This window comes from Acanthochromis polyacanthus, chromosome 16, assembly GCF_021347895.1.
Source record: "Acanthochromis polyacanthus isolate Apoly-LR-REF ecotype Palm Island chromosome 16, KAUST_Apoly_ChrSc, whole genome shotgun sequence".
In the NCBI taxonomy this organism is placed as follows: Eukaryota; Metazoa; Chordata; class Actinopteri; family Pomacentridae; genus Acanthochromis; species Acanthochromis polyacanthus.
In genome coordinates, this window is record NC_067128.1 from 11,924,446 (window position 1) to 11,952,330 (window position 27,885).

General features: G+C 39.6%; 1 protein-coding gene and 1 long non-coding RNA gene across 9 annotated transcripts in view; one reads left to right on the plus strand and one right to left on the minus strand.

The window, feature by feature from the left end:
• Positions 1–27,872, minus strand: cep43 (centrosomal protein 43). Of its 8 annotated transcripts, XM_022217908.2 has the most exons (21): positions 27,690–27,870; positions 25,725–25,778; positions 25,580–25,634; positions 21,536–21,624; positions 18,241–18,372; positions 18,085–18,111; positions 15,769–15,825; positions 15,595–15,665; positions 14,963–15,024; positions 14,491–14,552; positions 12,379–12,456; positions 11,201–11,254; positions 9,241–9,431; positions 8,038–8,094; positions 7,566–7,640; positions 5,705–5,782; positions 3,886–4,004; positions 2,599–2,664; positions 2,171–2,204; positions 284–371; positions 1–196 (listed from the first exon to the last, which is right to left on the minus strand). In XM_022217908.2, the coding sequence occupies exons 1-21, from the start codon at positions 27,771–27,773 to the stop codon at positions 116–118; spliced, it is 1,614 nt and encodes a 537-aa protein (XP_022073600.1). In that variant the 5' UTR covers positions 27,774–27,870; the 3' UTR covers positions 1–115. The 8 variants fall into 8 exon arrangements, with proteins under 8 accessions (XP_022073600.1, XP_051816548.1, XP_051816549.1 ...); XM_051960588.1 differs by lacking the exon at positions 18,085–18,111; XM_051960589.1 differs by lacking the exon at positions 11,201–11,254 and having other exon boundaries at positions 27,690–27,869.
• The window catches only part of LOC127537670 (uncharacterized), a 122,116-nt gene that overhangs the window by 18,753 nt on the left and 75,478 nt on the right, over positions 1–27,885 (plus strand). The gene's annotated exons all lie outside the window — the stretch shown is intronic.

Consider the following 27,885-nt stretch of genomic DNA (forward strand, 5'->3'; position numbering starts at 1 on the left):
TTCAGCATGGAATACAAGAAACCCATTTATTGATACAGTGACACTGTACAGACTTAAATATGAAAATACAAAGAGGTGCATGATGGGAAAGACAAGAGTGTAGTATGATGGAAGGTCAGGCCACCTCCTCCATGTAGTCAGCACCGTGACTCTGACTGAGCTGAGAGACGCTCAGGTCCTGAGTGGTTTCATCGAACTGAACAACAAAACAAACAACAAGACAGTTTCATTTAAAAACAGAACTAAAGGCAGCAGGAGAGACGGACACTGGAAGAGTGATCACCTTATCGCTGCTTTCAGGACCCTCAATGGAAACCTCCTCGATCTCCTCCCCGATACTCAGCTCACTCTTGGAGAGGTCTGACCGATGGCTGAACAAACAAACAGCAGGCGAACAAAGTCAGAAAGATTCTACACGTCATCTACTGTGTTTCCACATTTCAGTCCAGTACTTTACAGGGTTTTTTCTTCAAGATGAGAGTTAAAAAAAAAATTAGATACATGAATGTTTTCCTTCAGGACTGCAGTGTGGTGGACTAGCCGACTGGTTCAGCTTCCTCTCATCTGATTAAATTCAGATTGCTTGAACAATGGCCGATTTAGCTTTCATAAAGAGAAAAGTGCTACATCAGCACCATTCTGGGATTAATCCATCTTTTTTGGCAGTGGGAGGGGCAGACTAGCAGTGAACACCTCCACTTTGTCACAACTGGCCCAAGCTGGTGGAGACTCATTTAACGTTTAATGAACATTCACTCACTCAGCTCCAAACAGACACCATGTCAAAGAAGTTGGCAGTGCAACTAAATTTAGTTAAAACGAATGGCCAAAAAAGATCAAGTATAAACTTTGCAAAGAGCAGATCATTTAAAAAAAAAACGGAAGGCTAATTTGTCTTAAATATTCCTCAGTAGTTCTCGTGTTGGAATCCCCAGTTCATAGATGTCTATTTTCAGAAATCTTATGAATATGTTCAGGTGCACACTAGTCTGCTCCAAATCTGTTCTCATGTAAGTATAAAGTCTATTTAAAGTTCATTTAGTTCACTATGGCCTATTTAGTTCATCTACAGATGACACAGATTGTTTTATTCCCTGTGAGAGCTGGTACAATTTCCGTCAAGCAAGATCTACTTTGGTGCACTACAACTCTAGTTTGTCTTGTCAAATATGACAGTAAACTACTGTTTAACTGACAATTCCTAATATTTCATTTGTTAATCAAGAAAACAATCAGCAGACTGATCAGTAAAGAAAACAGGGTTTCCACTCTCTTCCCAAAGGAATTTTCCAGGATATTTTGAAAAATCCAAAACTGGTATGTTGGATGGGAATCAGATCCCAGACTAACAGGTTCTCCTTTTAAACGTGTGCTAATCTGTGACTACAGGACGGCATCATCTGTGGGCAAGCAGAGGTCTGAATGGACAACGTATGGTCAAGTCATGAAAGCTGGTTTATGGTTTAACTCGGATTTCTGATAGCCTTTCTTTACAATAACACTTCAGTTTTAATTTTATCTGGCATGTCATTATCTCCACCCACCTCTCTGATGTGGTTCAGGCTCCATTTAAAGTCCACAGGACATTTAACTATTTGTCTCATTCTTCAGGAGGTGTGTGAAACCATCATCAGCTCTGAAATGTTTCTGCCCTCGCAGGTAACATGGTGTTTTTAACCAGCAGCAGCTCAGATCTCTGGATTTAAAGCACCTTATTTCAGTCAATGTGTCTGCAGTATTTCTATGCATCAGGGTAGCTTTGCACTCTTCATTTCCGTTGTAGAGATTCAGGAAAACAAGGCATCACAAAAAACTGTGTAATAATCACCTCATCACCCACAAACTTCTGAAACGACACATCCAGCTGCTAGTTTCACTCTGCTCTGCTGACTGACAGCCAGTGGCAATAAGAAAGGAAATGAACAAGACTGGAACCAGGAAGTAAACCAGGATTATAAATAGCAAGTAAAAAAAAAGTTTTCTGTAGATGGTTTACAATGAAAGAAAACCATTCACCATGTTTGTCAGACCTCGTCATTAATAGACGTCATTGATCAGACCGAGTGGAAAAAAACTGCACTTGTAGCTTCAGAAATTCACTAAATGTTGACTAAAAGCTAGAAATGTGTGATTACGTGAAAAGTACAACACCACATTTCATTAGTCTTACCTATTAAAGTCGTCGTCGTATTCAATGTCATCATCTGGAAACAAAGTTTAGTACGTTTAGCCACATTCAGTTCCACAAGACTCAGTCTGTACATGTTAGCATCCCTTTAAACCTGTAAGAGGAATCAGCATTTTTCACTTTTAAGTTCCTCATCCACACATGCATCTGTAACTTTAATGATTTAATGTTTCACCTGTTCAACTGAATTCATCAAATAATAAAAATAATCCATACATCAGACACATCATGAAAAGAAGGAACAGAGTGAAGCTCAGAGCTTCTGTACAGGTGACTGATTGTTGATATGCATGAAAAGGTAACGATGAAACCAACAGGACATGTCAAAATATTCAATAAATCAAAGAAAAACACTAAAGTTCATGTTAAGTTGGGCTAAAAGTTGCAGACAAAGTCTTTTTGAACTTTACCTAAGTGTAGAGATCCGGTTTTGTCACTCTGAGCCTTGAAGCCCTTTTCTTTGGAGTTTGATGCTCCTGCAGGACAGAAGAAAACTTGTTTCATCTTTGAACTTCAGTCAGTCATCAGATGTGTGCAGCTTCTCGACAGTTAATACCAGCTTTCATCCAGAGGTGACGCAGACTTTCATGAACTAATGACTGACAGATTGTTGCCCTGGCTGATTATCAGATCCTGTATTCAGCGTTTTTTAGGGTTTCTGATAAAGCTTGGCTTGGATGCAGCTGCCTCTTTCTATATCCAGTCACTCTGTCATCCTGAGCACAGCCCGACCTGATTAGTTACACGGTACGAGTAATAGTCTATCAGCACTGAAGGACAAACGTTCAAAAGTTCTCTTTCAACTAAATAGACAGAAAAACAAAGATATTTTAGCAAAGATTTGTGGAGAAAGTCTAAATTTTCCCATTCTCACCGCAAAAGTAAATCACTATGAAGTATCAGTTTTCAGTCTCTTTCATTTGTAATAATCAGTGTCAGTTATCAGCCACATCGGGTGACCCTTTACCCTGGAGATGAACTACGACAATCTTTAACCTCCATCTTCTGTACAGGAAATGTACTTTGCACAGCTGCAATACGATGCCTCAAACACCTAGTTCTATTGAAATTTTCTACTCTAAAGGCTTATTTCTACGTCTTTTTGATGTAACAGCACATTTGGAGGTTAAATAGATTTAAGACTTAAGACTTTTTCAGCTCTTTTTATACTACAGAGAAATATATTTAGGAGCAGAGGAGTAGCACACTCAGATCATAAATTTTTTTCTAATGCCTCATCATCTGCATCTGTCTGTACTTTCAGATTATATTGCAAACCAATCAACAAACACTTTACTCAAAAGAGCAGCAGCATAAAAATAATTCATCTAATTGTTGTTCTGACTAAAGCTTCACTGTAGCCACACCAAGAAACACAACAACTGTTACTGTCTATAGGAGGTCTAAAGATGTATTTATGACTTTTCAAATGATATTCAAGACTTTTTAATGCCTTCTTAAACCATTTTTTCCAAGCCCTTGCAGATCCTGTCTGCACAAACCCAGAATGAGACTTTCAAAGTAGAACACGACTTTCAAAGTAGGACAGTCAATGTCTGTAATGTATCTGTTTACCAACTAGACGTGTTTTAAATAGGGCAAAATTTACATCAAGTTTGGTGCGTCAAATAAGGACAGACTTTACACAGCTGTTTAGAGTCTTACGGAAGTTTGAAATGTTTTGCAACAAATCTAACCGTTTCTGCTGTGGCTCTGCTCTGACATGTTGCTTCCTCCTCCTCTTCCTCCTCCTCCTCTTTGGGCCTCAGACGGGGCTCCTGCTGGACTCCCTCCAGTCGCCGACGTCTCCACCTTCCTGGAGAACAAAAGACAGTAAATATTTGTGCACCATTTGATTTTATTGACCGCTGGGAAAACGTCAGAAGATGCTCACCAGGAAACTACTTCTACTCCAACACCCTCAGATCTGAATTATGCTTCAAACTGAGGGAAAACATGAGGAACTGAGGGCTGATAACGCATCAAACACACTAAAAAGGGACTGAAGACACTTCCTCGTCTTGCAGCATGACAAACAACGCAACCCTGAAAACGGTGCAGGTGGAGATGTTCTATATAAAGTCACATAGTTCATTTCAGTGGTTCCCAACCTGAGGGGTCAGATAAATCTGAGGGGTCGTCAGATGATTGAAGGGAGAAGAAAGTTCTACACAAGTCTTTTTTCAGGTTTTAGACTTTTCTTGCATCATTAAAGCTCTTATTATCCATTCCTATAACATATAGTCTGCCAGTTCATTTTACAGTTAATTATTTACTTAGTAAAACTTCAATAACGCTGAAAAACATCGTCACAACATCCTGGAGTGTGACATCCTTAAATCAGCAAATTAAATTGTGAGTATTTAGCACAAGTCATGCAATAAACGGAACACTCAATGCCGAATATAAAGAATGAAAAGGAGTCTGTTTAATTAAAAAAGTATAACAAAGAGGAAAAAGAAGGAATATGAAAAGTGAGCAGATATTTATGTTTTTGTCTGAACAACATGCAAAAACATTACCTTCATTCGTGTAACAAGGAAAATCAACAACACGTCACATTTACGAGCCTAGAAACAGTGAATTATTTGGGTTCTTTATATGATAAATTGATCTGGATTCTATCATTACCTCCGCCAAGGAGGTTATGTGACACCCGGCGTTTGTGTGTCCGTCTGTCCGTCCGTCTGTCTGTTAGCAAGATAACTCAAAAACGCCTGGGCAGATTCACATGAAATTTTGAGGGGATGTAGACTATGGTAAGAGGAAGAGCTGATTTAATTTTGGTGGCAATCCGGAAAGGATCCTGGATTCTGGATCACTTTGAATTTTTTCAGTATGTTTTAGTATGTGGTCCAAAATATGACAAAAACATCATAGGTTAGTATGTCGTCCAACAAATTAGAACAAGGTGTCTAACCAGATAGATCAACTGGTTAGAAAGGTGATTCATAAACAGAACTGTGTCAGAGACGCAGGTTCGATTCCAGCTCATGATCCTTTACTGCATGGGTTTCCTGTTTTCCTCTCTATCCTTGGCGGAGGTCTGCACTCTCTGAGTGCTTTTCTAGTTCTACTTTGAACAGGTCAGTAAACTGATTAAGTTCTGCAGCTTTACTCATCAGCTTGAATTATTTGACCTCAAACAGTTTAATCTTGGAAGTTTGTATTCCATAAATCTCATACAATCTTTATCATGTCAACTTTTAATCTTATAACTGCAGCTCTTTTCAGAAAATGTAACACAGCTGCTGACTTTACAGGACCCGAATCTCAGAACAAACAGCAACTTCACTGAACATGACTAAAAACTAGGACATAACGCAGATCTGCTTAAAATATTCCAAATTTACTCCAAGTCTGGTACATGCGAGTACAAATTGTCATAAAAGCAACCCTACTAGTTCCCTGCTTCTGTTTCAGGGTTTACTCTGGCTTCAAACGGAGGATTCAGTAATGAATCAACTGATCAAAGATGTACACAGACAGAGAGAGACGATTCCACCTGAAGCTCACCTGAGCTCAGCGCTGTGACTATGATCAGAGAGAGGATCGTCTCGCTTCACCTCTGAGTCACCAGCCAGGACAGAAAGACTGAGACCAGAGAGAGAGAGAGAGAGGAGGAAAAGGAGGGGAACATGAAAGAAATAAAAGGAGAAGTAAAGACAGAGTCAATGCACATCATATTTGTATTTCTTTACTTTTCACTGATGTCATCCATTCACCTGTCCTGAATCTAAAGCTGCCTCTAAAGTAAGTTTAAAATGTCTCATAGTGCTTCTCAGCGCTCCTCTCAGTCCGAGGCCCTGGAACACTCGGTGTCCTGAGCAGCCATGCAGAAAGTCTGTCACATTTGTACCCTTCAGGACAGTTTAGTGTCACATTTCTGTCCGCTTGTTTTCTCTTGTCCTGAATGTAAAAACAGGAGCGAGAAGAAGCTCCGAGATGCTCTGCTGACTCTCTCAGCGACCCATTTTCCCTCGCAGATCATTAAAGTTTCATGTAGCCGACGGCGAAGCGTAATCTGACTCAGTTACAGCCATCCTCATGGGACCGGCGCTGACATGGACACTTGTTTCCCTCCACGTCTCTTAGCGCTAACAGGACGCCGCTTGCTCTGATCCCACAACGTCAAACAGAGTAATCTGAGCCAGTCAGCTGAGCAGCTCCGAGTTCAGTCCCTGACCACTTCACACGTTAGAGTCGGCGAACATTAACACCAGAGAAACAGCCGAACAGGGCTTTAACTGTGAGTAGTGACAGTTAAAATGAAAGAATCTTCTAATTTCTTCCTCCCTGGTGCATGCTGGGAAATTGACAGCACAGCAACAACAACAAACTTTCAAACAGGTTTGTCTGCGGCTGGTACGTCAGGCGGCGCTCACATGAGCAAAGAAACTTTGCTGTTGGTCATTTGATCAGTGATCAAAAGACTTATCAGACTAGGACTGAGCTGACAGGCATTCTGCTGCTTTCATCACACTTCAGGTCTAATTTTATTTAATTAAAAACATGGTTTAGGAGCTACAGAAGCACAAACAGAGACTTCAGCTTGTGATTCTGAGAAGGATAAGGTGGCCATCAACCAATCATCTAATCTCAAGAGGACCGGGGTGCTGGCACCAGCTGATTAATGTTATGAACATGAGCTTTAATATCAATAGAGGTGTTTTATTTCCAATGGGTTTTGAAAAATGTTAGTTTTCATCTGTGTGTACATGTCACACCAACAGTGGGCATTCCACTGGCATGGATACAGATCGTTTCACGTTTATTTACACTTTGAAAGGAATTGAAATTGGTGATTCATTTTATTCAGTAAAGGTGGATGATGCTTGATTTGTAACGAAATTTTCCAAACTGTCAAAATACGCACAAATATTCCACCTAATCACAGAGAACCGCAGCGGCTCCAGAACCTCATCAGTTTTGTCAGCTCATGTGAACACCACCCGATGACCTGTTCACACACAGAAACACGAGACTTGACCCATAACAGGGGAAACAACCAAATGATTCATCATTGATTATTTTTTAAGTTTTCTCAGGCGTTTCCAGCCTCAAACTCAAACATCTTTCACTGACTTTCTTATAAGAAAGAAATTTACAATTACCTTTGCATTTGAGAACCTAGAAATAACCACTTTGGGGTAACATCAGAAATTATTAATCATCAAATCAGCCGCCAATTTCAACAAGTTGCCGTTTTGGAACTTGTACTTTCAGTTGTTTTTCCTGAGTGAGGTCTCTCTATGTGTGACACATTTACCATCACTGGTTTTAATCAGCTGTTCAAATAAAATTAACTGGTCACTGAATTGTCCGGCTCACTCATCTGACAGTCCTGATTGGACGGGGTGACGTGCACAACACTCACTCGCAGAGGCTTTTACCCCGTCTCATGGGGGAGACGACTGGCCCAGAGAAACTCTCCTCCCTCAGGGGGACAAGGCTACAGAGTGAGGAGGGGAGGACAGGGAAAGAAAGAAGGGCAGGACAGGGAAACATGAGGAGAGCAGAACAGGCAGGCCAGTGGAAGTAGGAGGACATTTAAAGCAGAGCAGGAACAGGAATCTACAGGTGTGAGAGCAGCGTGAAGCAGAGACGTGGACAGGTGAGACGAGCTCTGCAGGACACAGAGAATCGCAGGAACATGAAAGACGAGAGAGCAAGAAGGAAGCTATAAAGGAACACCAAGCGCCACCTTTCAGGAGTCATTTCTTATTCTAAGGGACTCAAAGAGGAAAATATCTGTTCTTCTTTATTTTCCTCAACCTCTGAAGAGCTTCATTTTTTGACAGCTTTCCTGCAGACTCTTCACATTTTGTGCTCACAGGTGTGATACTCACTCCTTGTGACTGCTGGTCTTCTCTGAAGAGTCCTTTTCTCCAAACAGAGAGCTTTGACTTCAGAGGCAGCAGAGAAACACAGAATAAACCAACTGAGACACAAACATCCGCCACTGAGTCTGTGGATCATTTTAGAATCGTTGAAACATACTCAGATTTGTTTGTGAATGTTGGTTATGATCACTGTATTCTAGTTTAGAGTATGGTCTGATTTCTAGTTCCATGTTGGATGCAGTCTGTGTAGTCTACTGGCTATTTTCTGTTATCAAACACCAAAGGAGGAAAAGGAAGATTATTGTGAACAAGGAGAATTACTGTCAATATACTGACAACAGTTCTCTTTTGTTGCTGTCATTATATTATTTTTTTTACATTATATTAATATTTATGGGACAGTGTTTTAATTTTTTACATTCTAATAATATTTTTTATATTTGGGAACATTTTACTGATTTTTTGAGGAGGCCGTTTAGCAATGTTTTTGTGTTTTGAGACATTTTATTAATAGTTTTGGAGGGTATTTTACCTTTTTTTTTTCTTTTCAGACACTTTGGCAATGGATACTTTACTATTTTTCGTAGCATTTTACAAAAATAAATCAATATACACAATGAAATGATTATTTAAAAATTTATTACGGTAAATATGTTTCAATGCATTTTATTAAATCTTTTCAAAGATGTTCCAACATTTTAACATCTTAACATTCACAATAATCAGCTGCTCGTTTTCAGGCTGGATCTGGATGTTGTCAACACTGATAATAAGGTTGATGCATTTTGTAGTTGCCACGTAAAAGCTGTTTCTTAGCTTCTTGTCAAACAGCAGCTCATCTCAGATCTGAGCTGAAACTTGACTTAATCATGACTTCAGTTACTTACAAATGATGAAAGCTGAGCGTGTGACATTTGGTGCTACCGACACTTTTTGTCAGTATTTTAAACTTCAAAGACAGACAGAAAATATTTAGCTAACAGTGATATAAAGCAGAGAAAAAACTGTTCTAGTTTGCAATTGGTTGCAATGAGAGAGCTTTTTTTAAACATTTGTTTAATATATTACTAAAATTTCACCCAGCCTCTTTTGCTATTCTCCCAGATTCACAAAGAGGCAGCTGCTGCTTACTGAAACCAAACATTCAGATTCAGCAGTGAAAACTCTGAAGCTTTAGTGATTTACGAGTGAAAGGTCAGCCGTTCTCACCAGCCGTAGGTCTTCTGCGGTTTGGGCAGCGGGTCGTCGAAGAATGAATCTCCGTCGTCGGGGTCGTCCTCCCCGTCTCCCTCCAGGTCCAGGTCCAGACGCTCCCTCCTCAGACCAGACGAGGACGTCCTGTTGTTGGGAGCTGGTTGCTGAAACTCTCCTTTGCCCAGAGACACCGAATGCTCCGAGTCCTGAGCAACAACACAAAACAAGCTCAGGTAAAGTCCTCAATAACTGCCAGCAGCGGTGAAAATCCCCTTTAGACCGTTATTAGAAAGATGGTGATGAAGGATTAAAGAGAAAAATGTGGCGGCAACTGTTGCTGATTAAAGTTGTCTGTGTGTCACTGCAGCTGAGCAACAGTTGCGGCATCCACGCCTTCATGCTATGCAGCAGATGATTTATTGAAAATACCAACCAATTCTATAAGCGAATTCAACTGTAAATTGTCAAATTAAAGCTGGTGTTCACCAACAAACACAGACGGAGCCCTGATGAAGAGGGTGGTTGTGGAATCAGCTGCACTTCACCGTCTCACATGACAACAACACTATTTTATTTGTTATTGTCTTTGGAGTCAAATCAATGCAAGTTTAAATTGTGTCTTTTCTTAATGACAAAATGATGACAAAAATGTGAATGTGTGCATTTTCTTATCAGACAACTCCATACCTTCAGTAAATCTACAACCACAACATAAAAATGTATCTCTCATGTTGTCGACAGAAAGGAATTTGGTTCCTTTCAAATCTTTAAAACACTGCAGACAGGCTGATGCAGTGCAGCTGATTTCACTCAGTCTGTCTTTGTGCTGACGCTGCTTTAGTTTGAATATCAGCTTTGATTTGAAAACTTACTGCAGACTGAACTGCACTTAAAGCCGCTGATCGTCAGCCCCATTCAGATGGGATTTACATTTCAAGAGGAGGTGGGGGATAAAATATTTCTGGTGCTTTAGCTCATAGTTCATGAGGTATTTTGAACTTGGTGAGGCTGGAGGATCTGGTCTGTGATAAACATGAGCATCCAGCAGAGCAAACAAAAGCAGGAAAGCAAATTTCCGCTTAGGAATCAGAGCAGACGGTCCAGAACCTGCGTGAGAATCTTAAGTTTTCTTTAGTATCACGGTAATGCAGTGATAGTTGTCTGTGCATCCATGATAAACTGTAAACAAGAGCTGCTGACGAATAATTCTGCAGCTTCAAATGGAGACGGTATTAAAAATCACAGACCTCCACCTGCAGAAATAAATCCTGTCTGAATGGAGCTCAAGTGTTTCTGTTAAGCTGCAAATGATTGAAGCAGACAGGTGAATTAGTGCATCAGAGGATGACATGAATCAGGTTTCAGGGGGAGAAATATTTTCGTTTCGCACAGCCAGACTGCGTTTGCATTTTTAGGGCAGAGTTCCTGAAAGCAGCAAACTCATGTTTCCCCTCCTACTGAGCCTGGCTGTGAAGTCAGACTGAAACCCAAGTGGGTGTGTTCTCACAGGGGGCACTGGCATGTTTACTGCCTGGCACAAATGTCCAATCAGAGCAGACCAGTCAGCTGACATCATGATATCTGTTCCTGTCTGGCCTCTGCTCTACCAGCTTCAATAATTTATCAGTGACAGCAACAGTCAGAGATGTTTGTTTTAGCTGCTGAAGATGATACTCAACTAGTTCTCACTGGACTCCTTAAACAGCTGCCACCTTATATTTCTAAACTATGTATCTACAATATACTAAATTAGAGTAATACAGAAAGAAAAATCTAATAAAATATAATAAATACATAACAAAAATCATGAGAATCAGCTCCTGGAATGTTTTCTACTCTGAGCTGCTAGTGAGTTAGAGGAAGGAGAGGTCAGAGATGATATTAAAGCAGCTGATGGTCAGAGTTAGTAGCAGAGGTGTTGTTTATTGTGATAGTGAATGTTAGTAAGACTCTCCTCTGCTCTGCATGGTGTTACCTTGGCTGCTGTCTGACTCTGTCCTCTGTGATTTTGGCCTTTATACCTGGGGATCTGTGCACGACAGGGACAGCAGCCATAAGATCTACACACCTGACACTGAGCTGCCATGCTAGCATCACTATGCACACCGTACAATGAGTTAACATGCTAACACCAGCTCTAATCAACGGACGCTAAGCTAACATGCTAACATGAGCTCGCTGCACATGACTGAAAGTTTCCAGAGCATTAAAGGCAGAACCACCAGACTGATCAACAGCTTCATTCCACAAGCTGTCAGAATGCTGAACCGCAAATCTGATTATGCACGCAATTCTGCACCTTAATCTAATTTAGTATTTACAGGTTTTAGTTTCAGCATTTAAATTATTTATCATTCCACAAGGTCACTTTAACTGTTGTGCACTTTACATCACAGGCAGCTGCTATGGACATTTAACAGCAATTCAACTACCAAATTTATAAAAACGACATCTCAGGGATGCGCGTTTGTGTGTGGGCTGGAGGGTGTTCTCAACTTAACTGCTTTAATTGGATCCTGGAGAAACACTCTCTCATCTTGCCTGCACTGTACAGCTAAATGACAATAAAACTTGATCTGACTTGGAACATCATTCTTCACACCTCACACTAAGCTAACATGCTAAAATCAATGCTAAATACCTCCTAATCAGCTAAGATCATTCTCAACACCTGACACTAAGCTAACATGCTAACATCAGTGCTACAGTAAATACCTCCCAGTCACCTAAGATCAGTTCTCCACACCTGACACTGAGCGAATACGCTAAGTCGCTAACATCAATGTATTTACCTGACACTGATCTAACACACTAAGATCATTCTCCACACCTGAGATTGAGCTAACATGCTAATATCAACTCTACACACTGACATGCTAGGTACATCTCTGCACCATCCAGCCTAATGCAGTTAAAAAAAAAAAAAACGCTCTGCCATAAACCTGACTTTCTCAACACCAAGGAAGTTTTAGCACTTGGATAATTTAGTGAGATACTAGGTGTCTAATTATCTCTGCATATTCATCTGCTTATGATGGTTTGTTTAAAAATAGAGCAGGCTGAAATAAACCAGAATTATCTTTTCAGTACACACAACAAGCAGGTCCAGCAGGGTGGACAAAGGATATCTGCACCTGGTTTGATCAAACATACCTTACTGGCAGATGGAGAGCGGATTTTCTCATCAGGAATCTGACTCCGAGGCTGACTGACATCAGAGTCCAGAACAACCTGCACAAAGACAACATCAACACAGGAGAAAATGTTTTTCTGTCACCAACATTAATAAAGTGACCACCACTTTTAGTGCTCTGAAAAACAATCAGATGTTTGGATAAAAGATCCTGCATGACGGCTGGTTAACTGCAGGATATTTACTTCGTTATATGTGCAACAGAATGCACTGAACTGTTTGAGTTCCCATTCAAGTTTGATTGTGGAAAGCTGAATAAATCAGCTTCAGATTGAGATATTATCAGATCTATAATATGGAATGATGGAAAACCATAACATCAGATTGGGCTGTTTTAAATCCACCGTGTGGAAAAATCAACACTAGCAGTAATTGTTTAAGGAGCAGTCCAACATTTCAAAAACTCTTAATTTCCTCCAAATGTCTACAAATGATAAGGATTGATAAGGATGATAAGGATTTACTGTCATTTCAGTTTTTCCTCTGTGTTTGTGTGTGTGTGTGTATATATATGAACAGGGAGCCGCAAAACAATTTTTTTTGTCCTCTCAGACTCCTTCGAACGATTTTTAGAAGCCTGAAGAGTATGAATCAGAAAATACTTTAAAACAGAAAGGGAATTCAGTGTTAATTTATTTTCTTTTCCTGCTACCATTGGACATCTTGAGGCTGCTCAAGCTTTTCTAGGGAACATTTTGTGTGTTTTACAAGTTTCAGATGTGAGGACTTTCATGTCTGCATTTGTAGATCAGGGATGGGTTCGAAACAAAAAATACAACATATAAATTAGACACAAGCAGCTGTACATCCCAAACTGTGAAGACGTCACAACCTGATCTCCTGTAGTGATGGGAAGTCTTATGGCTCGGCTCACTGAAAAGAGCCGACTCTTTCGGCTCCCAAGTTTCTGTTGCTGAGATTAATTTATTACCAAAAATAATGTAAAATTGATAATGTAAAAAACATACATTATATTAAATGTTTATTATTTATATTGCTTATTATATTCAGCATGGAACAGATGGCTACAAAAAATTATTTTTAAATTACAAAAACCCATCTCAATTTGACAAAAAGATCCAACCTCTGATTGTATAATATTCATAGACTTTCAACTATTTAAAGGTGAAAAAACATAGAGAAGCTTCGAGAATCACTCATCACCAATCAGAGCCTTTTGGACAGACTGTCTCTCAGACTCTGGGTTGTAGGTCTAGGTGGTGTTGAACCGTTTCACATAACACTTTACCAATGTTCCCTAAATGCCCCACATCGCAGGCATTGGCGGTGCTCAGACAGTTGTGTGACCGAAAGGGACCTTAAAAAGAGTTAAACTAGAGCGTTCTCATGTCATATTTGTCCGGTACATAACTGAGTGATTTTCTTCCTACATGATCTCTTTTCTATGAGCAGAAAAAAACAGCACATGTAGGTGCAATTTAACGGCAAATACCACAGTAAACATTTAAAAAGTTTAAGTACTACTTTCCACCATTATGGTTAACACAGTTGCTGCCTTTACTGGAAGAGTGACACCAACACAGCTTAATGATCATCATGACCTGGCACAATGCGACCACTTGACATTTTAACTCCCACAGTCTGAAAAAAGGTCGCAATTGCACCATTCTGGTTGCAGTCTGAAGCCCTGTAGACACTTCAGCAGCAGCAGTAGCAGCAGTTACAGTAGACAGACTTAGCTGCATTTGCTTGTCTTGAATAAACTTCTCAGAGTCGTTTTGTTTCCAACCAACATACCACTAATATCCCGGTTTGTGCAGTTGCAGCGGCACAAAAGGTGTCATAAACGTGAACATAAACTGCAAGGTGTGATAGTTGATAACTTCATTCTCAGCCACTCGCATCACTGCTCTCATTGCTAAGCTAATCACAGTGAAGCATGACAGCTCAACAAACAGAAAGAGGCCAAGATTTTCTATTAATGTCCAGGCTAAACATGTCCTGGACCTCATTCTATACCAGAAACGCATCAGATGAAACTTAAAGCCCGATATAACTTCAAGTAAAAGCATAAAAAGAGCATTTGAAATCAACAGCTGGGAGAATCTCACCACACTTCTGCACTGACTGTAGAAACGCTTGTACATCCCCATGAAGAAGTGGAAGTCTATCGCTGTAAACAAACAGAGCAAACGGTCAGATCAACAGATCAATAGATTTTCTCAGAATTTTCATAGACTTAAAGGAAATGTGGTTAAAAACAGATGAATCTCAGCAGCTTTGACTGTTTGAAGGTGAATTAATGGATGTCCAGGTTTTAAAAACACTGATGCAAGTGAAGAGGAGCATTATGGTTTTATGGTTTTGTAGAAACCAAACTGTATTGCTATGTTTTATCATGCTGATGGAAAGCACTTTGGTCTTTTTTATGTTGTTTTGAAGCTCTTGATAAATTAATTGGATTGACTGATTAATTAACTGAGTGTAACTTCAATGATATTTAACTGCCGTTATAGCTTCTTTATAGAGAATATACTGAACAGCTGTATGAGATCAAGTGGTGGAGTTTCTATAAAAACTTACTTTCAGAGAAGATTTTGTCTGCAGCTCTGAGCTCATCAGTGATGAACCTCTCCAACATGTTCCTGCAGGTCACAAACAGAAAGTTACCCATCTGTATCAGCTTCATTCAGCTGTTCTGCTGTGTGGCAAGAACCATCCAGCAGTTAAGCTGTCGGAACTACAGAATTACTTTCAGAACAAATAACCCAACCAAAATGAGCACCAAGAACAGCTCATGTCTTCAGTATGATAATGCCTTATCAGCCTCAGCACACCATTCTTTTCACCATACTTTTGACTTTTATAAAGGTCAGATCCCATTGTAGCAACAATTAAAACAGGAAGCAAGGTGTTTGCAGCATTTGTTTGCCAAAAGTCAAAGTTTGAGAGAGGTGTGATCAGGTTTGACAGCTGAACATCAGACCTCACAACTGTCAGATTTTGATTCAAATGTTGCTGAGCTATTGCTGAATGACACACAAAGGAGCCTCAAAACCAAGCACTTGGCAGAATGTTCATTTCGAAGCTCTCAAAGATCCCCAATCTTTCTTTCAGGATGACTTTCATAGAATGTCTTTCCACGTGCTTGGCTCTTTGGTTTTGGTATAAATGTCTCATTGATGGTAAAGAGGAAATAAGAAATATTTTTTTACTTGTTCAAACTGGGGAACAAATCTGTGAAGACGCTTGTCAGATCTTCTGTTAGAACAGAGCCGCTTCGGTCCTGCAGGTGGAAACAAAGGAAGATAACAGCTACAGTACAAACACTGACTGATCGGTCAGACACTGATGAGGTCAAACACAGGCAGCCAAATCGTCCCATTCACCTTGTCGTAAAAGTCAAATTTCTTCCGGGCATGTGCGATCTGTTTCTGAGGGAGGTCCTGTGAGAAAAAGGAGAGATTTTGTTAAGGATGAAGCAATCTGTGACCTCCTGTTCACCTCTCAGAGTTTGCTTATTTTATCTGCCATGTGCTACAGAAAACGTTGATGCTTGTGTTAAATCGTGGCTTGGTGAAAATTGTTGCACAACAGGCAACCACAATGAGCCACAAATCACCCATAAAATGCTGAGCTCCTTTATTCATCGACATACACCGACGTTCTCACTCCTGCTGAGGACGACATTCTGCTACAGCTTTAACCAGAGCTGACATTATTACAGGCTGTACTTGCCGCACACGATAACCGATTCTTGCTTAATAGAACCACAACACACACAGCATGCAGCAGAAAAGTTCTCTGTTACAAGCAACATCTTCGGTATTATTTTAACGGATAATTCAGTTCATTTCAGCCTGCCACATTTGTCTTTCATGTCAAGATATAGTTTATTGTCCCTTTGGCTAGTTTTTGTGTTTCATTTCATTTAGAGTTATGCATAAATCAGAATCTTAAAAACTGCAGGCTACTTGTGCTTTTTGCACCCGAATTAAGTTGTTTTGTGAGATTATTTGCTTTTTTGAATCTCAAAGATCAAGAGTTCAAAATTTGACATGACACATTAAAGAGCGCATATTCTGCTTTATGGGTTTCCCCCTTTATACAGCTGCTGCAGTGACAAGAGGTGCTGCAGCAATGAATTAGAAATGTGTTTCTAAACATTAAAGCACATAAATGTGCCTACTGTGAGCTCTGTAATAGGAAATACATCACACTGAAACAAAAACAAGAATGACCCTTTCACTGAAAATTTAAATGAAAATGAAACGTTTTGTCAGCACTGCATGTGATGTCATTCATTGTGTCACCACATAAACGTGCAAAGCCCACAAGGACTTACAGCCAGGGGTCAAACTGGGCATGAACCTACAACTGCTCCACTTGTCTCTTTGAGCGATAACAACTCTCACTTCCTCTTTCAGCCTGTCTCGCTCTGACTCAACAAATGCAGACTGTCCTTTATGAGACAGCTGCAGCATCACACAGCAGCTGGATCAATACTGGGTCCCCACACTGGGAGGCACAGCAGCAGTCTCCTCATTGTGATCTGACTGCAGCCTTGTGAAGCTAAATGTTTTCCTGCAGAGCTGAACTGCTGCAATGAACGGTTTAGGAACAAAGATGAGCTCAACTTCAGAGTTCTTTTTTGTTTCCTGACAAATACTGCTTTCTCTGCAGAAGCACAGAAGTTTATAATCTATGGATTATTATGGGAGGATTTCAGCAGGGAATATATGGGAACACATCAATAAAAACAAGGCAATAGATAATCGGTCTGTTAATAAAAACACAGAATAATTTACCAGATTGTAGCTGCCTCACTGCAAAACATTTTTGTACTTTGCAGCAATCTTACTGTGAAAAATTTAATAAAAATGAAAGTGGGTTTATGACAAATATAACAACACCAGCATCAGAAAAAGCCACATGCACAGAAGACGCATTTTCACTGGAACCTTCAACTGAGGAAAAGCTGTGACAACAAACAGTAAACCGTTAGTTTAGACTGCTAGCTATGTTTCAACTCAGTGAAATGACCGCAGAGGCCCGATGCTGGAGACCAGACCCACCTTCTCAGACTAACAGGCTGTCCTCTGACCGAAAACAAGCAACAACCAGCTAACCAATCACACTGCCTCTAAACCCAGCTGGTTTCCTGTTTCTAAAATCAATCAATTATGAATCGATCATGACATTCTCAAATGCCAAATTTCCTTCCTCTATTTGAATGATTAGTAAGCATGAAACACTTGAATGAGGCTACGAAGATGTCTCAGTACTGATCACAAAGAAGCATAGAGGTGGCAGCAATGGGAGCAGCAGTAGTGAGAGTAGTAGCAGCGGTGGGAACAGTAGTACTATTACATTGTCCATTGCATGATCTGACAGCAGAAAGTGAAGCTTCAGCAGCAGAAACCAGGACACACCGAGATCAACAGGAAACCAAAGTTCCACCTACTGAGAGCGCAACACACAAAGACCCAGATCTTAACACCCAACAAGACCCGCATCTCTCTAAACACACACTTGATACACACACACACACTGCTGCAGTTGACAAGCAGCAGCAATTAACATAGATGGCTTTAACATTTGCATTGTCAATTCAAGGAAGCGCCACTTCATGGTCAGACGAGTTTTAAAAACGGCACACATAGAACAGAAAATGTCTCAAAACACTGTGACACATTAAAGCTCACCTTGGGGATGTTTCCACTTTTGTCTCCCTGTTCACATTCAGACACAAAGAAAGGAGAGAAGTGATCAAATGCGATCGTTTTTCACTCGTTTCATGACCTGCGGCGATCATCACACAATGAATTTAAAGTGAACCAGGTGGTCCATGTCTTCCTCACCTCAGTGTCTGTTTTGTCTTTGTGCTGTCCTTTCCTGACGAGCTCCAGCAGCACCGGAGAGTTCTTGTTCAGCTCCGACTCGGACAGACCCAGCTCTCTGCAGACCAGATCCCGGCTGTCCAGACCGTTCAGCTGCACACAAACACCGACAGTCACATGTTTAAGGCCTGCTGCTGCCCGTGCATCAGCAACACTGACATTATTGATATGCTTGACAACTTTCAGCTAGTTTATATAAATATTTTGAATGATTATTAAGAAGAATTTGGAATTTTTTTTACAAGCAAACATGTTTTTTCCTGACAGCTTTAGGTTATTTTTTTATACACGATGCAAATCCTCGCAGGTGGTTTGAAAGAGCAGTGTGGCAGCTCAACATTTGCAGTAAGGTTCTACGTAACCTCAAACCTTTCTGAAACTAATCAGACGACAGATAAGCTGAGAGATCTGTGAGAAGATACCGATCACATGCCTCATCTGAGACTGAAAGTTTGACAATGTTACAATGGGTTTTTGTTTATCTACTAGGTTTACCTTTTTACCTTTACACCAAAAGAAAAGAAAAAATTGGAGTTGTGGTTATTTATAGGTTCTTACACTCAACAAAAATATAAATGCAACACTTTTGTTTTTGCTCCCATTTTTTATGAGATGAACTCAAAGATCTTAAACTTTTTCCACAGACACAATATCACCATTTCTCTCAAACATTGTTCACAAATCTGTCTAAATCTGTGACAGTGAGCACTTCTCCTTTGCTGAGATAATCCATCCCACCTCACAGGTGTGCCATATCAAGATGCTGATTAGACACCATGATTAGTGCACAGGTGTGCCTTAGACTGCCCACAATAAAAGGCCACTCTGAAAGGTGCAGTTTTATCTCACAGCACAATGCCACAGATGTCGCAAGATTTGAGGGACAATTTGTGAACAATATTTGAGAGAAATGGTGATATGTTAAATATGTTGTCATTTAACTGGTACGGCCCACTGGAGATCAAATTAGGATGAATGAGGCCTCCGAACTAGTTTGGCACCCCTGACCTAGAGCATCAAAATGAATCCAACTATTTCAATCATCTATTTACTGTATTCCTTTATGCCTACTGTTCTCTATTCTCTGCTGCTACTGAATTTAAACACACTCTCAAACATCACAGTTGCAGCTGATTCAAGGCCTTTTCTTTTAAATCAAGTTGTAATTTCTGCTTTTTTTCTTTTCCTTATTATCATTATTAATAATAATTAGCTGATCTAATTTTAAATGGAAAGTGCAGAAGTATCCCTGAGTACAGGTGCTGGTTGGGAATTTTTGAAGTTGAATACTATTTAGAGTCCTTGAATACACCACCAAACACTAGATGCTGATAGTATGAGAGTGCACGATGGGTGATGCATGGCGCAGTATCATGTTATTTTTGCTGTTTCATGCATCTTATACAAAATGATGTTTTAACAAAAAAAATCTTATTGCTGTTCACAGCTAATTTCAAATTGTGAGGCACACCTGCTCTACTCGAACACCTGTTTTGCAGAGTTTCTGCTAATTTTAGACTGAAAGGATAGCTAACATGTTCCCTCAAGTCCACTAGCTCAGCAGATAGCATTAGCTCCTGTCTCTCCACCTGCTACTCTTTCTCTTGCGAAATGGTGCTAATATTTGTAAAAAAAAATGTAGTGTATTTGCAGCATTGAAGATGAGAAATTAGCCCCTGCTAGCTCCCTGTAAACAGCCAATATCAAATTGGCATTTAACTGGCCAGTTATTCAAGCTATCCCTTCTAAAGCTATTCTCTACAATAGTGACAGCCTGTTAGAGGAATAAGGTCATTTGGATAAAAATAAAGATGATTTATTGTTGATATTAAACATAAACCATCAGCAGTCACATGAAGCACAGAGGTTTTATGATTACTGGCCCTCTAAGACTAAATCACTGAGTATTTCTGACCTTCATTACTCTTAATTAAACAGACAACATGTCCTTGTGTGTGTCTGAGCATTACTGCGTTCAAGCAACACATTCAGCGGAAACCATCACATAGCAGTAACACGTCGCTGCGTTATCTACATTTCACACCCACAAACCAAGGAAGCATTTTCGTCACACTGTGGTCACATTGGCGTCTTTGTGTCTGAGCATGCATTAACTAATTCACTACATAGTTCTTAGTTTTATAAGGCTCTATCCATCAAAAGAACAAACTCACAGGGGTCCCGAAGGCCATAATATGACGGACCTTTGGCATAGCTGGGCTTTCTTTGTATGAGTTGGCTCAACAAAAACTAAAAGCGCAGTCAGTAACAACAGGTGTCATGAAGGTGGTTTTCTGTCTTTTTAAACTCGAATTTTCTGCTTCAGACTCAGTGCAGGTTCACACGAAAGGGGGCTTTCATCGCATCATCTGACTCTTCTTCTGCACACAATGAACCGATGGTGTGTCAAAAGTCAGCCAACAGGTTTTTACAAAGAAGAACAATGAGGACTATAAAAATACAGAACGGTAGAAAGCGCTGCGACTGTAAATGATGTAAAACAGGAATGGTGGTCGACAACGTGTGTTAAATTATTTATTTTACTGATCAGTGTAGCTGCACAATAAACTTACTTTATTTAAACATGATATTGTATTGAAGTGCATTGAGGTCTGAAACCGCCCCATAATGCAGGATATAACTTACTGATTACTGATTGAATATTCTCTCTAATAAAGAATAATCCATTTTCTGAACTCTGCTCTATCAGCTGCATCGCTCATAAAGAAACATCAGCAAACGTTTTGGTTGAAAGGATACGCTCCTTCCAATGTGAAACTCTGAACATAACCTCCTCTAAACCACAGCAGCAGGTACCATGGTGATCTGGCAGTTTAGAAGAGATCCACCTTCTTGACACTGAAAACTCTGACTTTTAGCTCAACATAACTTCCGTGGTACAGCCCTCGGGTCTGCCATTTGTTTCATCTGAGTGTTTATTCTCTTTAAATTGATGCCTCCTGGAACAGAAACTCTAGAGCTTCTAGTTCCACCTGGAACATTTTAGCAGAGCATCAGTGGTGGTCTGTCAGCCACAGTATGTTAGCAGATGTAGCCTTTAAAGTTGTTGATGCTGTTATGAAGCTGTGTGGTGTGTTATTTCACACGAGAGTTCACAGTGGAGCGCAGGTAAACAGGATAAAAGAGGCTTCAATACTGTTCCAAACAGCACTGATATGATGAAAGGGAGGTCAGGGGATAATATGCTGAAACCACTGAAGCTTGTTGTTATAGTATTAGCTGTATGAAAACTCACTGAGTTGATCTCTGGCTGGAACACAGCGAGGCTGAAGTCCAGGTTAAACACCTGCAGGAAGTCCACGATCAGACTGGCAACCAGGCGTCCTGCAGAGACATGAAGCAGGTTCAAAAATGTACGAGCAGAGAAACATATCCAAAAATTCACAAAAAAAATTAAGACTCTCAATTTAAGTGATTGTAATATTTTGATTATCAAATACCAGTGCCAAGAGCATCATCAGACATTAGTCTGGTGCTGTAGTTCAAAGACAATTCAACAATAAAACACTGACAGTAAGGCTGCGATTAATGCCCCTTCTTGTAAACATCAATTAGCCAGTTATTTTTTCATGCTGTTATTTAAACATTTTGTTAGAAAATGACAGCTTTATCAGTTGCAGCAACCTTATACACTCTACTTTTATTCTAAAGATTTTTATTCATCAGTCTGAAATTACAGTGAAAGCAGCAAATCTTTACATCTGAGAAGCAGGAGCCAAAAGATTTTTAGAAATTTTTCATGACAACTGACATAAAAGTATGAACTGATTATCAAAATCACTGAAGATATTTTTCTTTCAATCCATTAGTTGGACTGGCAGATTGGTGCTGTCAAGGTTAGGATCAAATGAAATAACACGGCTCACTTCCAACTCTGATTTCTGACACTACAACTAACTTCCAGCTGTTAGATCACCAGCAGTTCCCTGATTGAGTATCCATGCTTCTGACAGACTAAAAACCTCATTAGAACAACTGCTCCACATCAGTTTTACTTGCAGGATTAAAGGAAAAAGTTGGCCAAACTCTGACATATGTGCTGCCAGCTCTTCCAACATCAGTGTATAGGGCATTATCTTGTGATTAAAGGAACTATTCAATGTTAAATTACGAGATAAAGTCACCCATAGTCACTCAAGTATAACTGTGTCTATTTGTGAGGTTTCCCTTGTCTCAGCCTGAAACAGCAGTGTTCTCTGGGCAGAACTGTGGTTCTCCCGCAACTCAGATAACCCCTGAACTGTGAATAACCTGCCAAATACGAGATTAGACTGATGTGGAGGCTCAGAGCTGTCTGATGGTGCCATGGTGCCTCCCTGTGGTGGCATACATGGACTACAACAACAGCCATTCTATGGAATAAGATTACTGTCAAAAGTATTCATCCACGATTCTAACCATTCGTATTCGTAATGTTAAACATTTGTATGTTAATAAAAAATGTGTACACAAAATTCTGCTGTCATATGCATGAGTTTGATAAATTAAGGGTTAGGATTGTTTTTACGAGTATGAACCTAAAAGTTGTGAGTGCAACTCTAATTTCTACGACTACGAAGTCTTCCCTGTGAGGACGAATTCAAGTTTATGGGTATGAGTAGAAAAATACTGGAATGACGTCACATAGGTCACAGGGGAAGGTAATCGAACACAGATTGCTCCAAACGCGCATGCGCCATTTATAAAGAGCAGACGCCGGGTGGACCCGGTGGACCTACCGGGGCAGGTGACGCCTCACAGGTCAAGTAAATAACACATCCAACTTCTTGTAATTTATTTATTTCATGAAACTGTACTGTTTCAATTGATATACAGTTTATGGACGAAAGACGGTACTGCTTAGCTTGCACGCTAACGAGCCGGGCCGGTGACACATTAGCCTTCTAATGCAAGGAGGCTAATGAGGAGGCTAAGGAGGCTTAATAACAAAACAAACATAATTTGAGATTATGAATCGTGGCAATTGGCGTATGAATCAGCCCATTGTACAGCCTAAATTGCTGTAAATTAAGTCCAGTTTTAGTTCTTTGCAAACTCAGACACGTGCATTAGTTTAGTTTACAATGAATCTGGCGGAGTTCGGTAAAGTTGGAAAGATATTCACAGATTCGGACTTCCGGCATCAATAACTCATGAGATATATGTTGTCAAAACATGAACGATGCCTCTTTCAAATCGTTGTAAGGTAGACAATGTGCTACAAGGCCAATTTTATCAAAAGTCGCTGTATTTCAAGCTACAGAAATAACATTGGCGTCTATGAGCAGCCGGCGGTGCAACGAGTGAACAGGGACCGTCTGCAAATAGCAAAACCGCTGCAACAGCGAAAAGAGACACTACACATATATTCAATAACTTCACTGTAGAGCCACCAAAATCACTGGAGCCATGAATGGGCTCTTGCTGGTCAAACTACAACTCTTGCTTTGGCGCTAAATTAAAAATCTGAATTTTAAGGAATTTTTATGTTTTGTATGATTATTTTATGAGTATTAAAATGGCACTTTTCTTCATGTATGTGGTATATTTTATATAACACAGGGAAAATGGCATAAGGGCATAGTGTACTTGCTGTGACCTGTGCTGGTCAGACCGTCTGGTTTATTACCTCCAAGTATTGTCTGTACAGTCCTTAACTAGAAAAATATTACTCTCAATTTAACATTATGGTATAAATGAATCAATTGACACTGAAACTTTGCAATAAAGTGTCTTATCGTCTTTCTTCTCAATCATCAGTACTTGAGGTGACAGTCTAAACAGTTTGTTTGGTATATTGGCGTTATCTGATACTCTTCTTTGGTAAGGATTGTAAATTCCATTACTATACAGAATTATGTGTTTGGACAAACAAGTACACTATGCCCTTATGCCATTTTTCCTGTGTGTTATATAAAATATACCACATACATGAAGAAAAGTGCCATTTTAATACTCATAAAATAATCATACAAAACATAAAAAATCCTTAAAATTCAATTTTTCATTTAGCACCAAACAAAGAGTTGTAGTTTGACCAGCCGCAGCCGATTCATGGCTCCAGTGATTTTAGTGGCTCTACAGGGTACAAGAGTAAAGTTACTGAATAAATGTGCAGCGTCTCTTTTCGCTGTTGCAGCGGTTTTGCTATTTGCAGACGGTCCCTGTTCACTCGTTGCACCGCCGGCTATTCATAGACGCCAATGTTATTTCTGTAGCTTGAAATACAGCGACTTTTGATAAAATTGGCCTTGTAGCACATTGTCTACCTTACAACGATTTGAAAGAGGCATCGTTCATGTTTTGACAACATATATCTCATGAGTTATTGATGCCGGAAGTCCGAATCTGTGAATATCTTTCCAACTTTACCGAACTCCGCCAGATTCATTGTAAACTAAACTAATGCACGTGTCTGAGTTTGCAAAGAACTAAAACTGGACTTAATTTACAGCAATTTAGGCTGTACAATGGGCTGATTCATACGCCAATTGCCACGATTCATAATCTCAAATTATGTTTGTTTTGTTATTAAGCCTCCTTAGCCTCCTCATTAGCCTTCTTGCATTAGAAGGCTAATGTGTCACCGGCCCGGCTCGTTAGCGTGCAAGCTAAGCAGTACCGTCTTTCGTCCATAAACTGTATATCAATTAAAACAGTACAGTTTCATGAAATAAATAAATTACAAGAAGTTGGATGTGTTATTTACTTGACCTGTGAGGCGTCACCTGCCCCGGTAGGTCCACCGGGTCCACCCGGCGTCTACTCTTTATAAATGGCGCATGCGCGTTTGGAGCAATCTGTGTTCGATTACCTTCCCCTGTGACCTATGTGACGTCATTCCAGTATTTTTCTACTCGTACCCATAAACTTGAATTCGTCCTCACAGGGAAGACTTCGTAGTCGTAGAAATTAGAGTTGCACTCACAACTTTTAGGTTCATACTCGTAAAAACAATCCCAACCCTTAATTTATCAAACTCATGCATATGACAGCAGAATTTTGTGTACACATTTTTTATTAACATACAAACGTTTAACATTACGAATACGAATGGTTAGAATTGTGGATGAATACTTTTGACAGTAATCTTACTCCATACCATTCACCATGTAAATAACTGAGCTGTATCATAATGACATAGAGTAAGAGATAAGCTCAATAAAGCCTTTCCATTATTTATTTATGAAGAAAGTAGATGCATCCAGGAAGGAAAAAATTAACAAGAGAGTGGAAAAAATTATCAAACCAAAAAGTACAGATTTGGTGCCTGAACCGTGAAATTAAAGGATTAACTCACCGTCTTTAGTGTTGAGACATTTCTTCAGGTTTTCATTGATGAGTGGAGTTTTGTTCTGAGGATGACAGAGGAGGCCGTTTACATGAGATTCAGCAAAGACACAAGAAACACCTGAACTGTGAATATAATCAGCACAAAGAGTCACCTCCAGTTTGTCCTGCTCCTCCATGGCCAGAAAAACTGCTGCCCTCATCTCTGCCTGTAGGAACAAACAGGAAATAAACACACTCGAATTGAATTTGTTGTGTCCTTCATCATTACATTGCAGCTCATTCACACACAATTTTAATGTCTTGGTCGTATTCTGAGTCATTTGCAGCTGATAGCTGCAAAGGTTAGTTGAGGAGTCAATAATTTGATCAACTGAGAATAAATAAGAAACTCATTTCAGCAAATTTTCAAGCAAAAAATCCAGTACAGTAAGTTAACGCATCTTTCTCCGATGTGTTGATTACATTTTTTTCTGTCATATTAAATAGTTACACACTAAATATTTTTGTAGTTTTGGGCTTTCAATTCAAAGAACTTTATTTTTCCGTTAGGAACTTCATTAGTGCCAGAGCATCTGTGTGTATGTTGTACATACAATTCACATGCATGACAAGAATAGCATACATAATAAACACAAGCAGCATACTATACACACACAAGACATCCAACATAACAGAGATAGTAGATAAAAAGACTGATAAAAAAATGTAAGATGAAAAATGTACATGTTATCCTTACAAAACTGTGAGGTGCCAAATACATAAATAATTAAAAAAGATTCTAAAAAGGTAGTAGTAAAATAACTCAGGCGTTCATAAGTCTGATGGAACGTGACACGGCTCTCTTGGTCTTAAAAATGAGTGACCTGTATCTCTGACCTGAGGGCAGCAGACCAGGTCAGATAAAACATATTATGGCATTATCTTGAGTGCTGGAAATTACAATAGTCACCTTTCACTATTCACATAAGTTTTTCTTGGTTTATTGAAAGTAAAAGACACAATTAATTTCCTTCAGTTTTTATTTCTTTTTTTGCAAAGAGACGAGCCAAGCTGAAAAATCATAAAAGAACAATGGGGAATGTTAGAATAAAAAAAAATAATCAAAGACTGCTTCGGTTACAAGAAACGTTAAAGTTTCACAAAGGCAAACCTTTGCTGCGAACACAAACATTAAGTTATGTGTATTTGTACATTATGAGTTTCTGACCCAGATAAAAGCAGCTACAGAGGTACATCTTAGGAAAAAATCATTACACCACTGCCATGCGGTTTCTTTTCAAGGTTGTATTAGACAGCCATTTTAGTGATTCCAAGATGGCTAGCTCTTTGTTAAGCACCAACATGGTGGTGTTTTTGTCATCTTGCAAGTCTTGTTTTACAGGCAATGGTGAGGATTACATGTTGACTTTACATAAGAAGCATACAGACAAAAAATGGTAACTCACAAAAAAATCTCTATCTATTTATTTATCTATCTATCTTTCTTAATATACATTATATTATAACATATTACACTTATAAGCATAATTTACTGCATGTATTCAATTATTATAAGACTTTATAATGCTGTAATTATATTACCACTATGATAACATATAAAAATAACGAATAGAGACAGCTGGTTGTGTAGATTTGGAAAAGAAACCAACAAGTTTTCTAACAATTATTGCCAAAGCTGTATATGCAGCTTTAACAAGCAGCTCACAATAAGTTTCTGGCACTACGCCTGTTCAGAAGTTAATTTCGGCCTCGAAGGAAGACATTTTCACTTGAATAGGATTTCCTGAATAAATGAAAGTTAGCTTCAAGACTAGCAAAGTAACTAGCTAACTTCAATCAGTAGTTTAGAATCACAGCACTAGCTACGACAGCTAACTAGAGCCAACTAACACTCAAGTTTTATTGGTTGTGTTTCAGTTTGCGAACGAAAACTTTTTAAATTGTCCGAAATTGTCATAAAACCCCGGTTACAATTATAATAAAACCTTACAGCACCACTGTCAAGTTGAACTGATGTCACTGTAACTTCAGACTACTAGCTTCTGAGCTAGCGTTAGCCTAGCATAGCTAATGGGCGGTCTGGCTGACTTTTAACGAGCTAAGCGTTTACTACAGACCTTCAGCTTGTTGAGTACTCCACTGTTCTCCAGATTCTGGATGAGCAGGTCCCTCAGCTCGGTGTCGTCTTCTGCAGCTGACATGTTTAACTGAAGCTAAGCTAACTGTTGCTGTCACGACAACCGACCAAAACAAACAACCCGGAACTAGCTCTTCTTCGTGTGCTCTCTCCACACCCTATGCTTTTCTTCTTCT

Coding starts and splice junctions, on each gene's coding strand:
- cep43 (XM_022217908.2), bottom strand. CDS start 27,773: ATGTCAGCTGCAGAAGACGACACCGAGCTGAGGGACCTGCTCATCCAG. Junction 25,779..27,689: donor GAGTACTCAACAAGCTGAAG/GTCTGTAGTAAA, acceptor TTGTTCCTACAG/GCAGAGATGAGGGCAGCAGT. Junction 7,641..8,037: donor AAGACCAGCAGTCACAAGGA/GTGAGTATCACA, acceptor CTCACTCTGTAG/CCTTGTCCCCCTGAGGGAGG.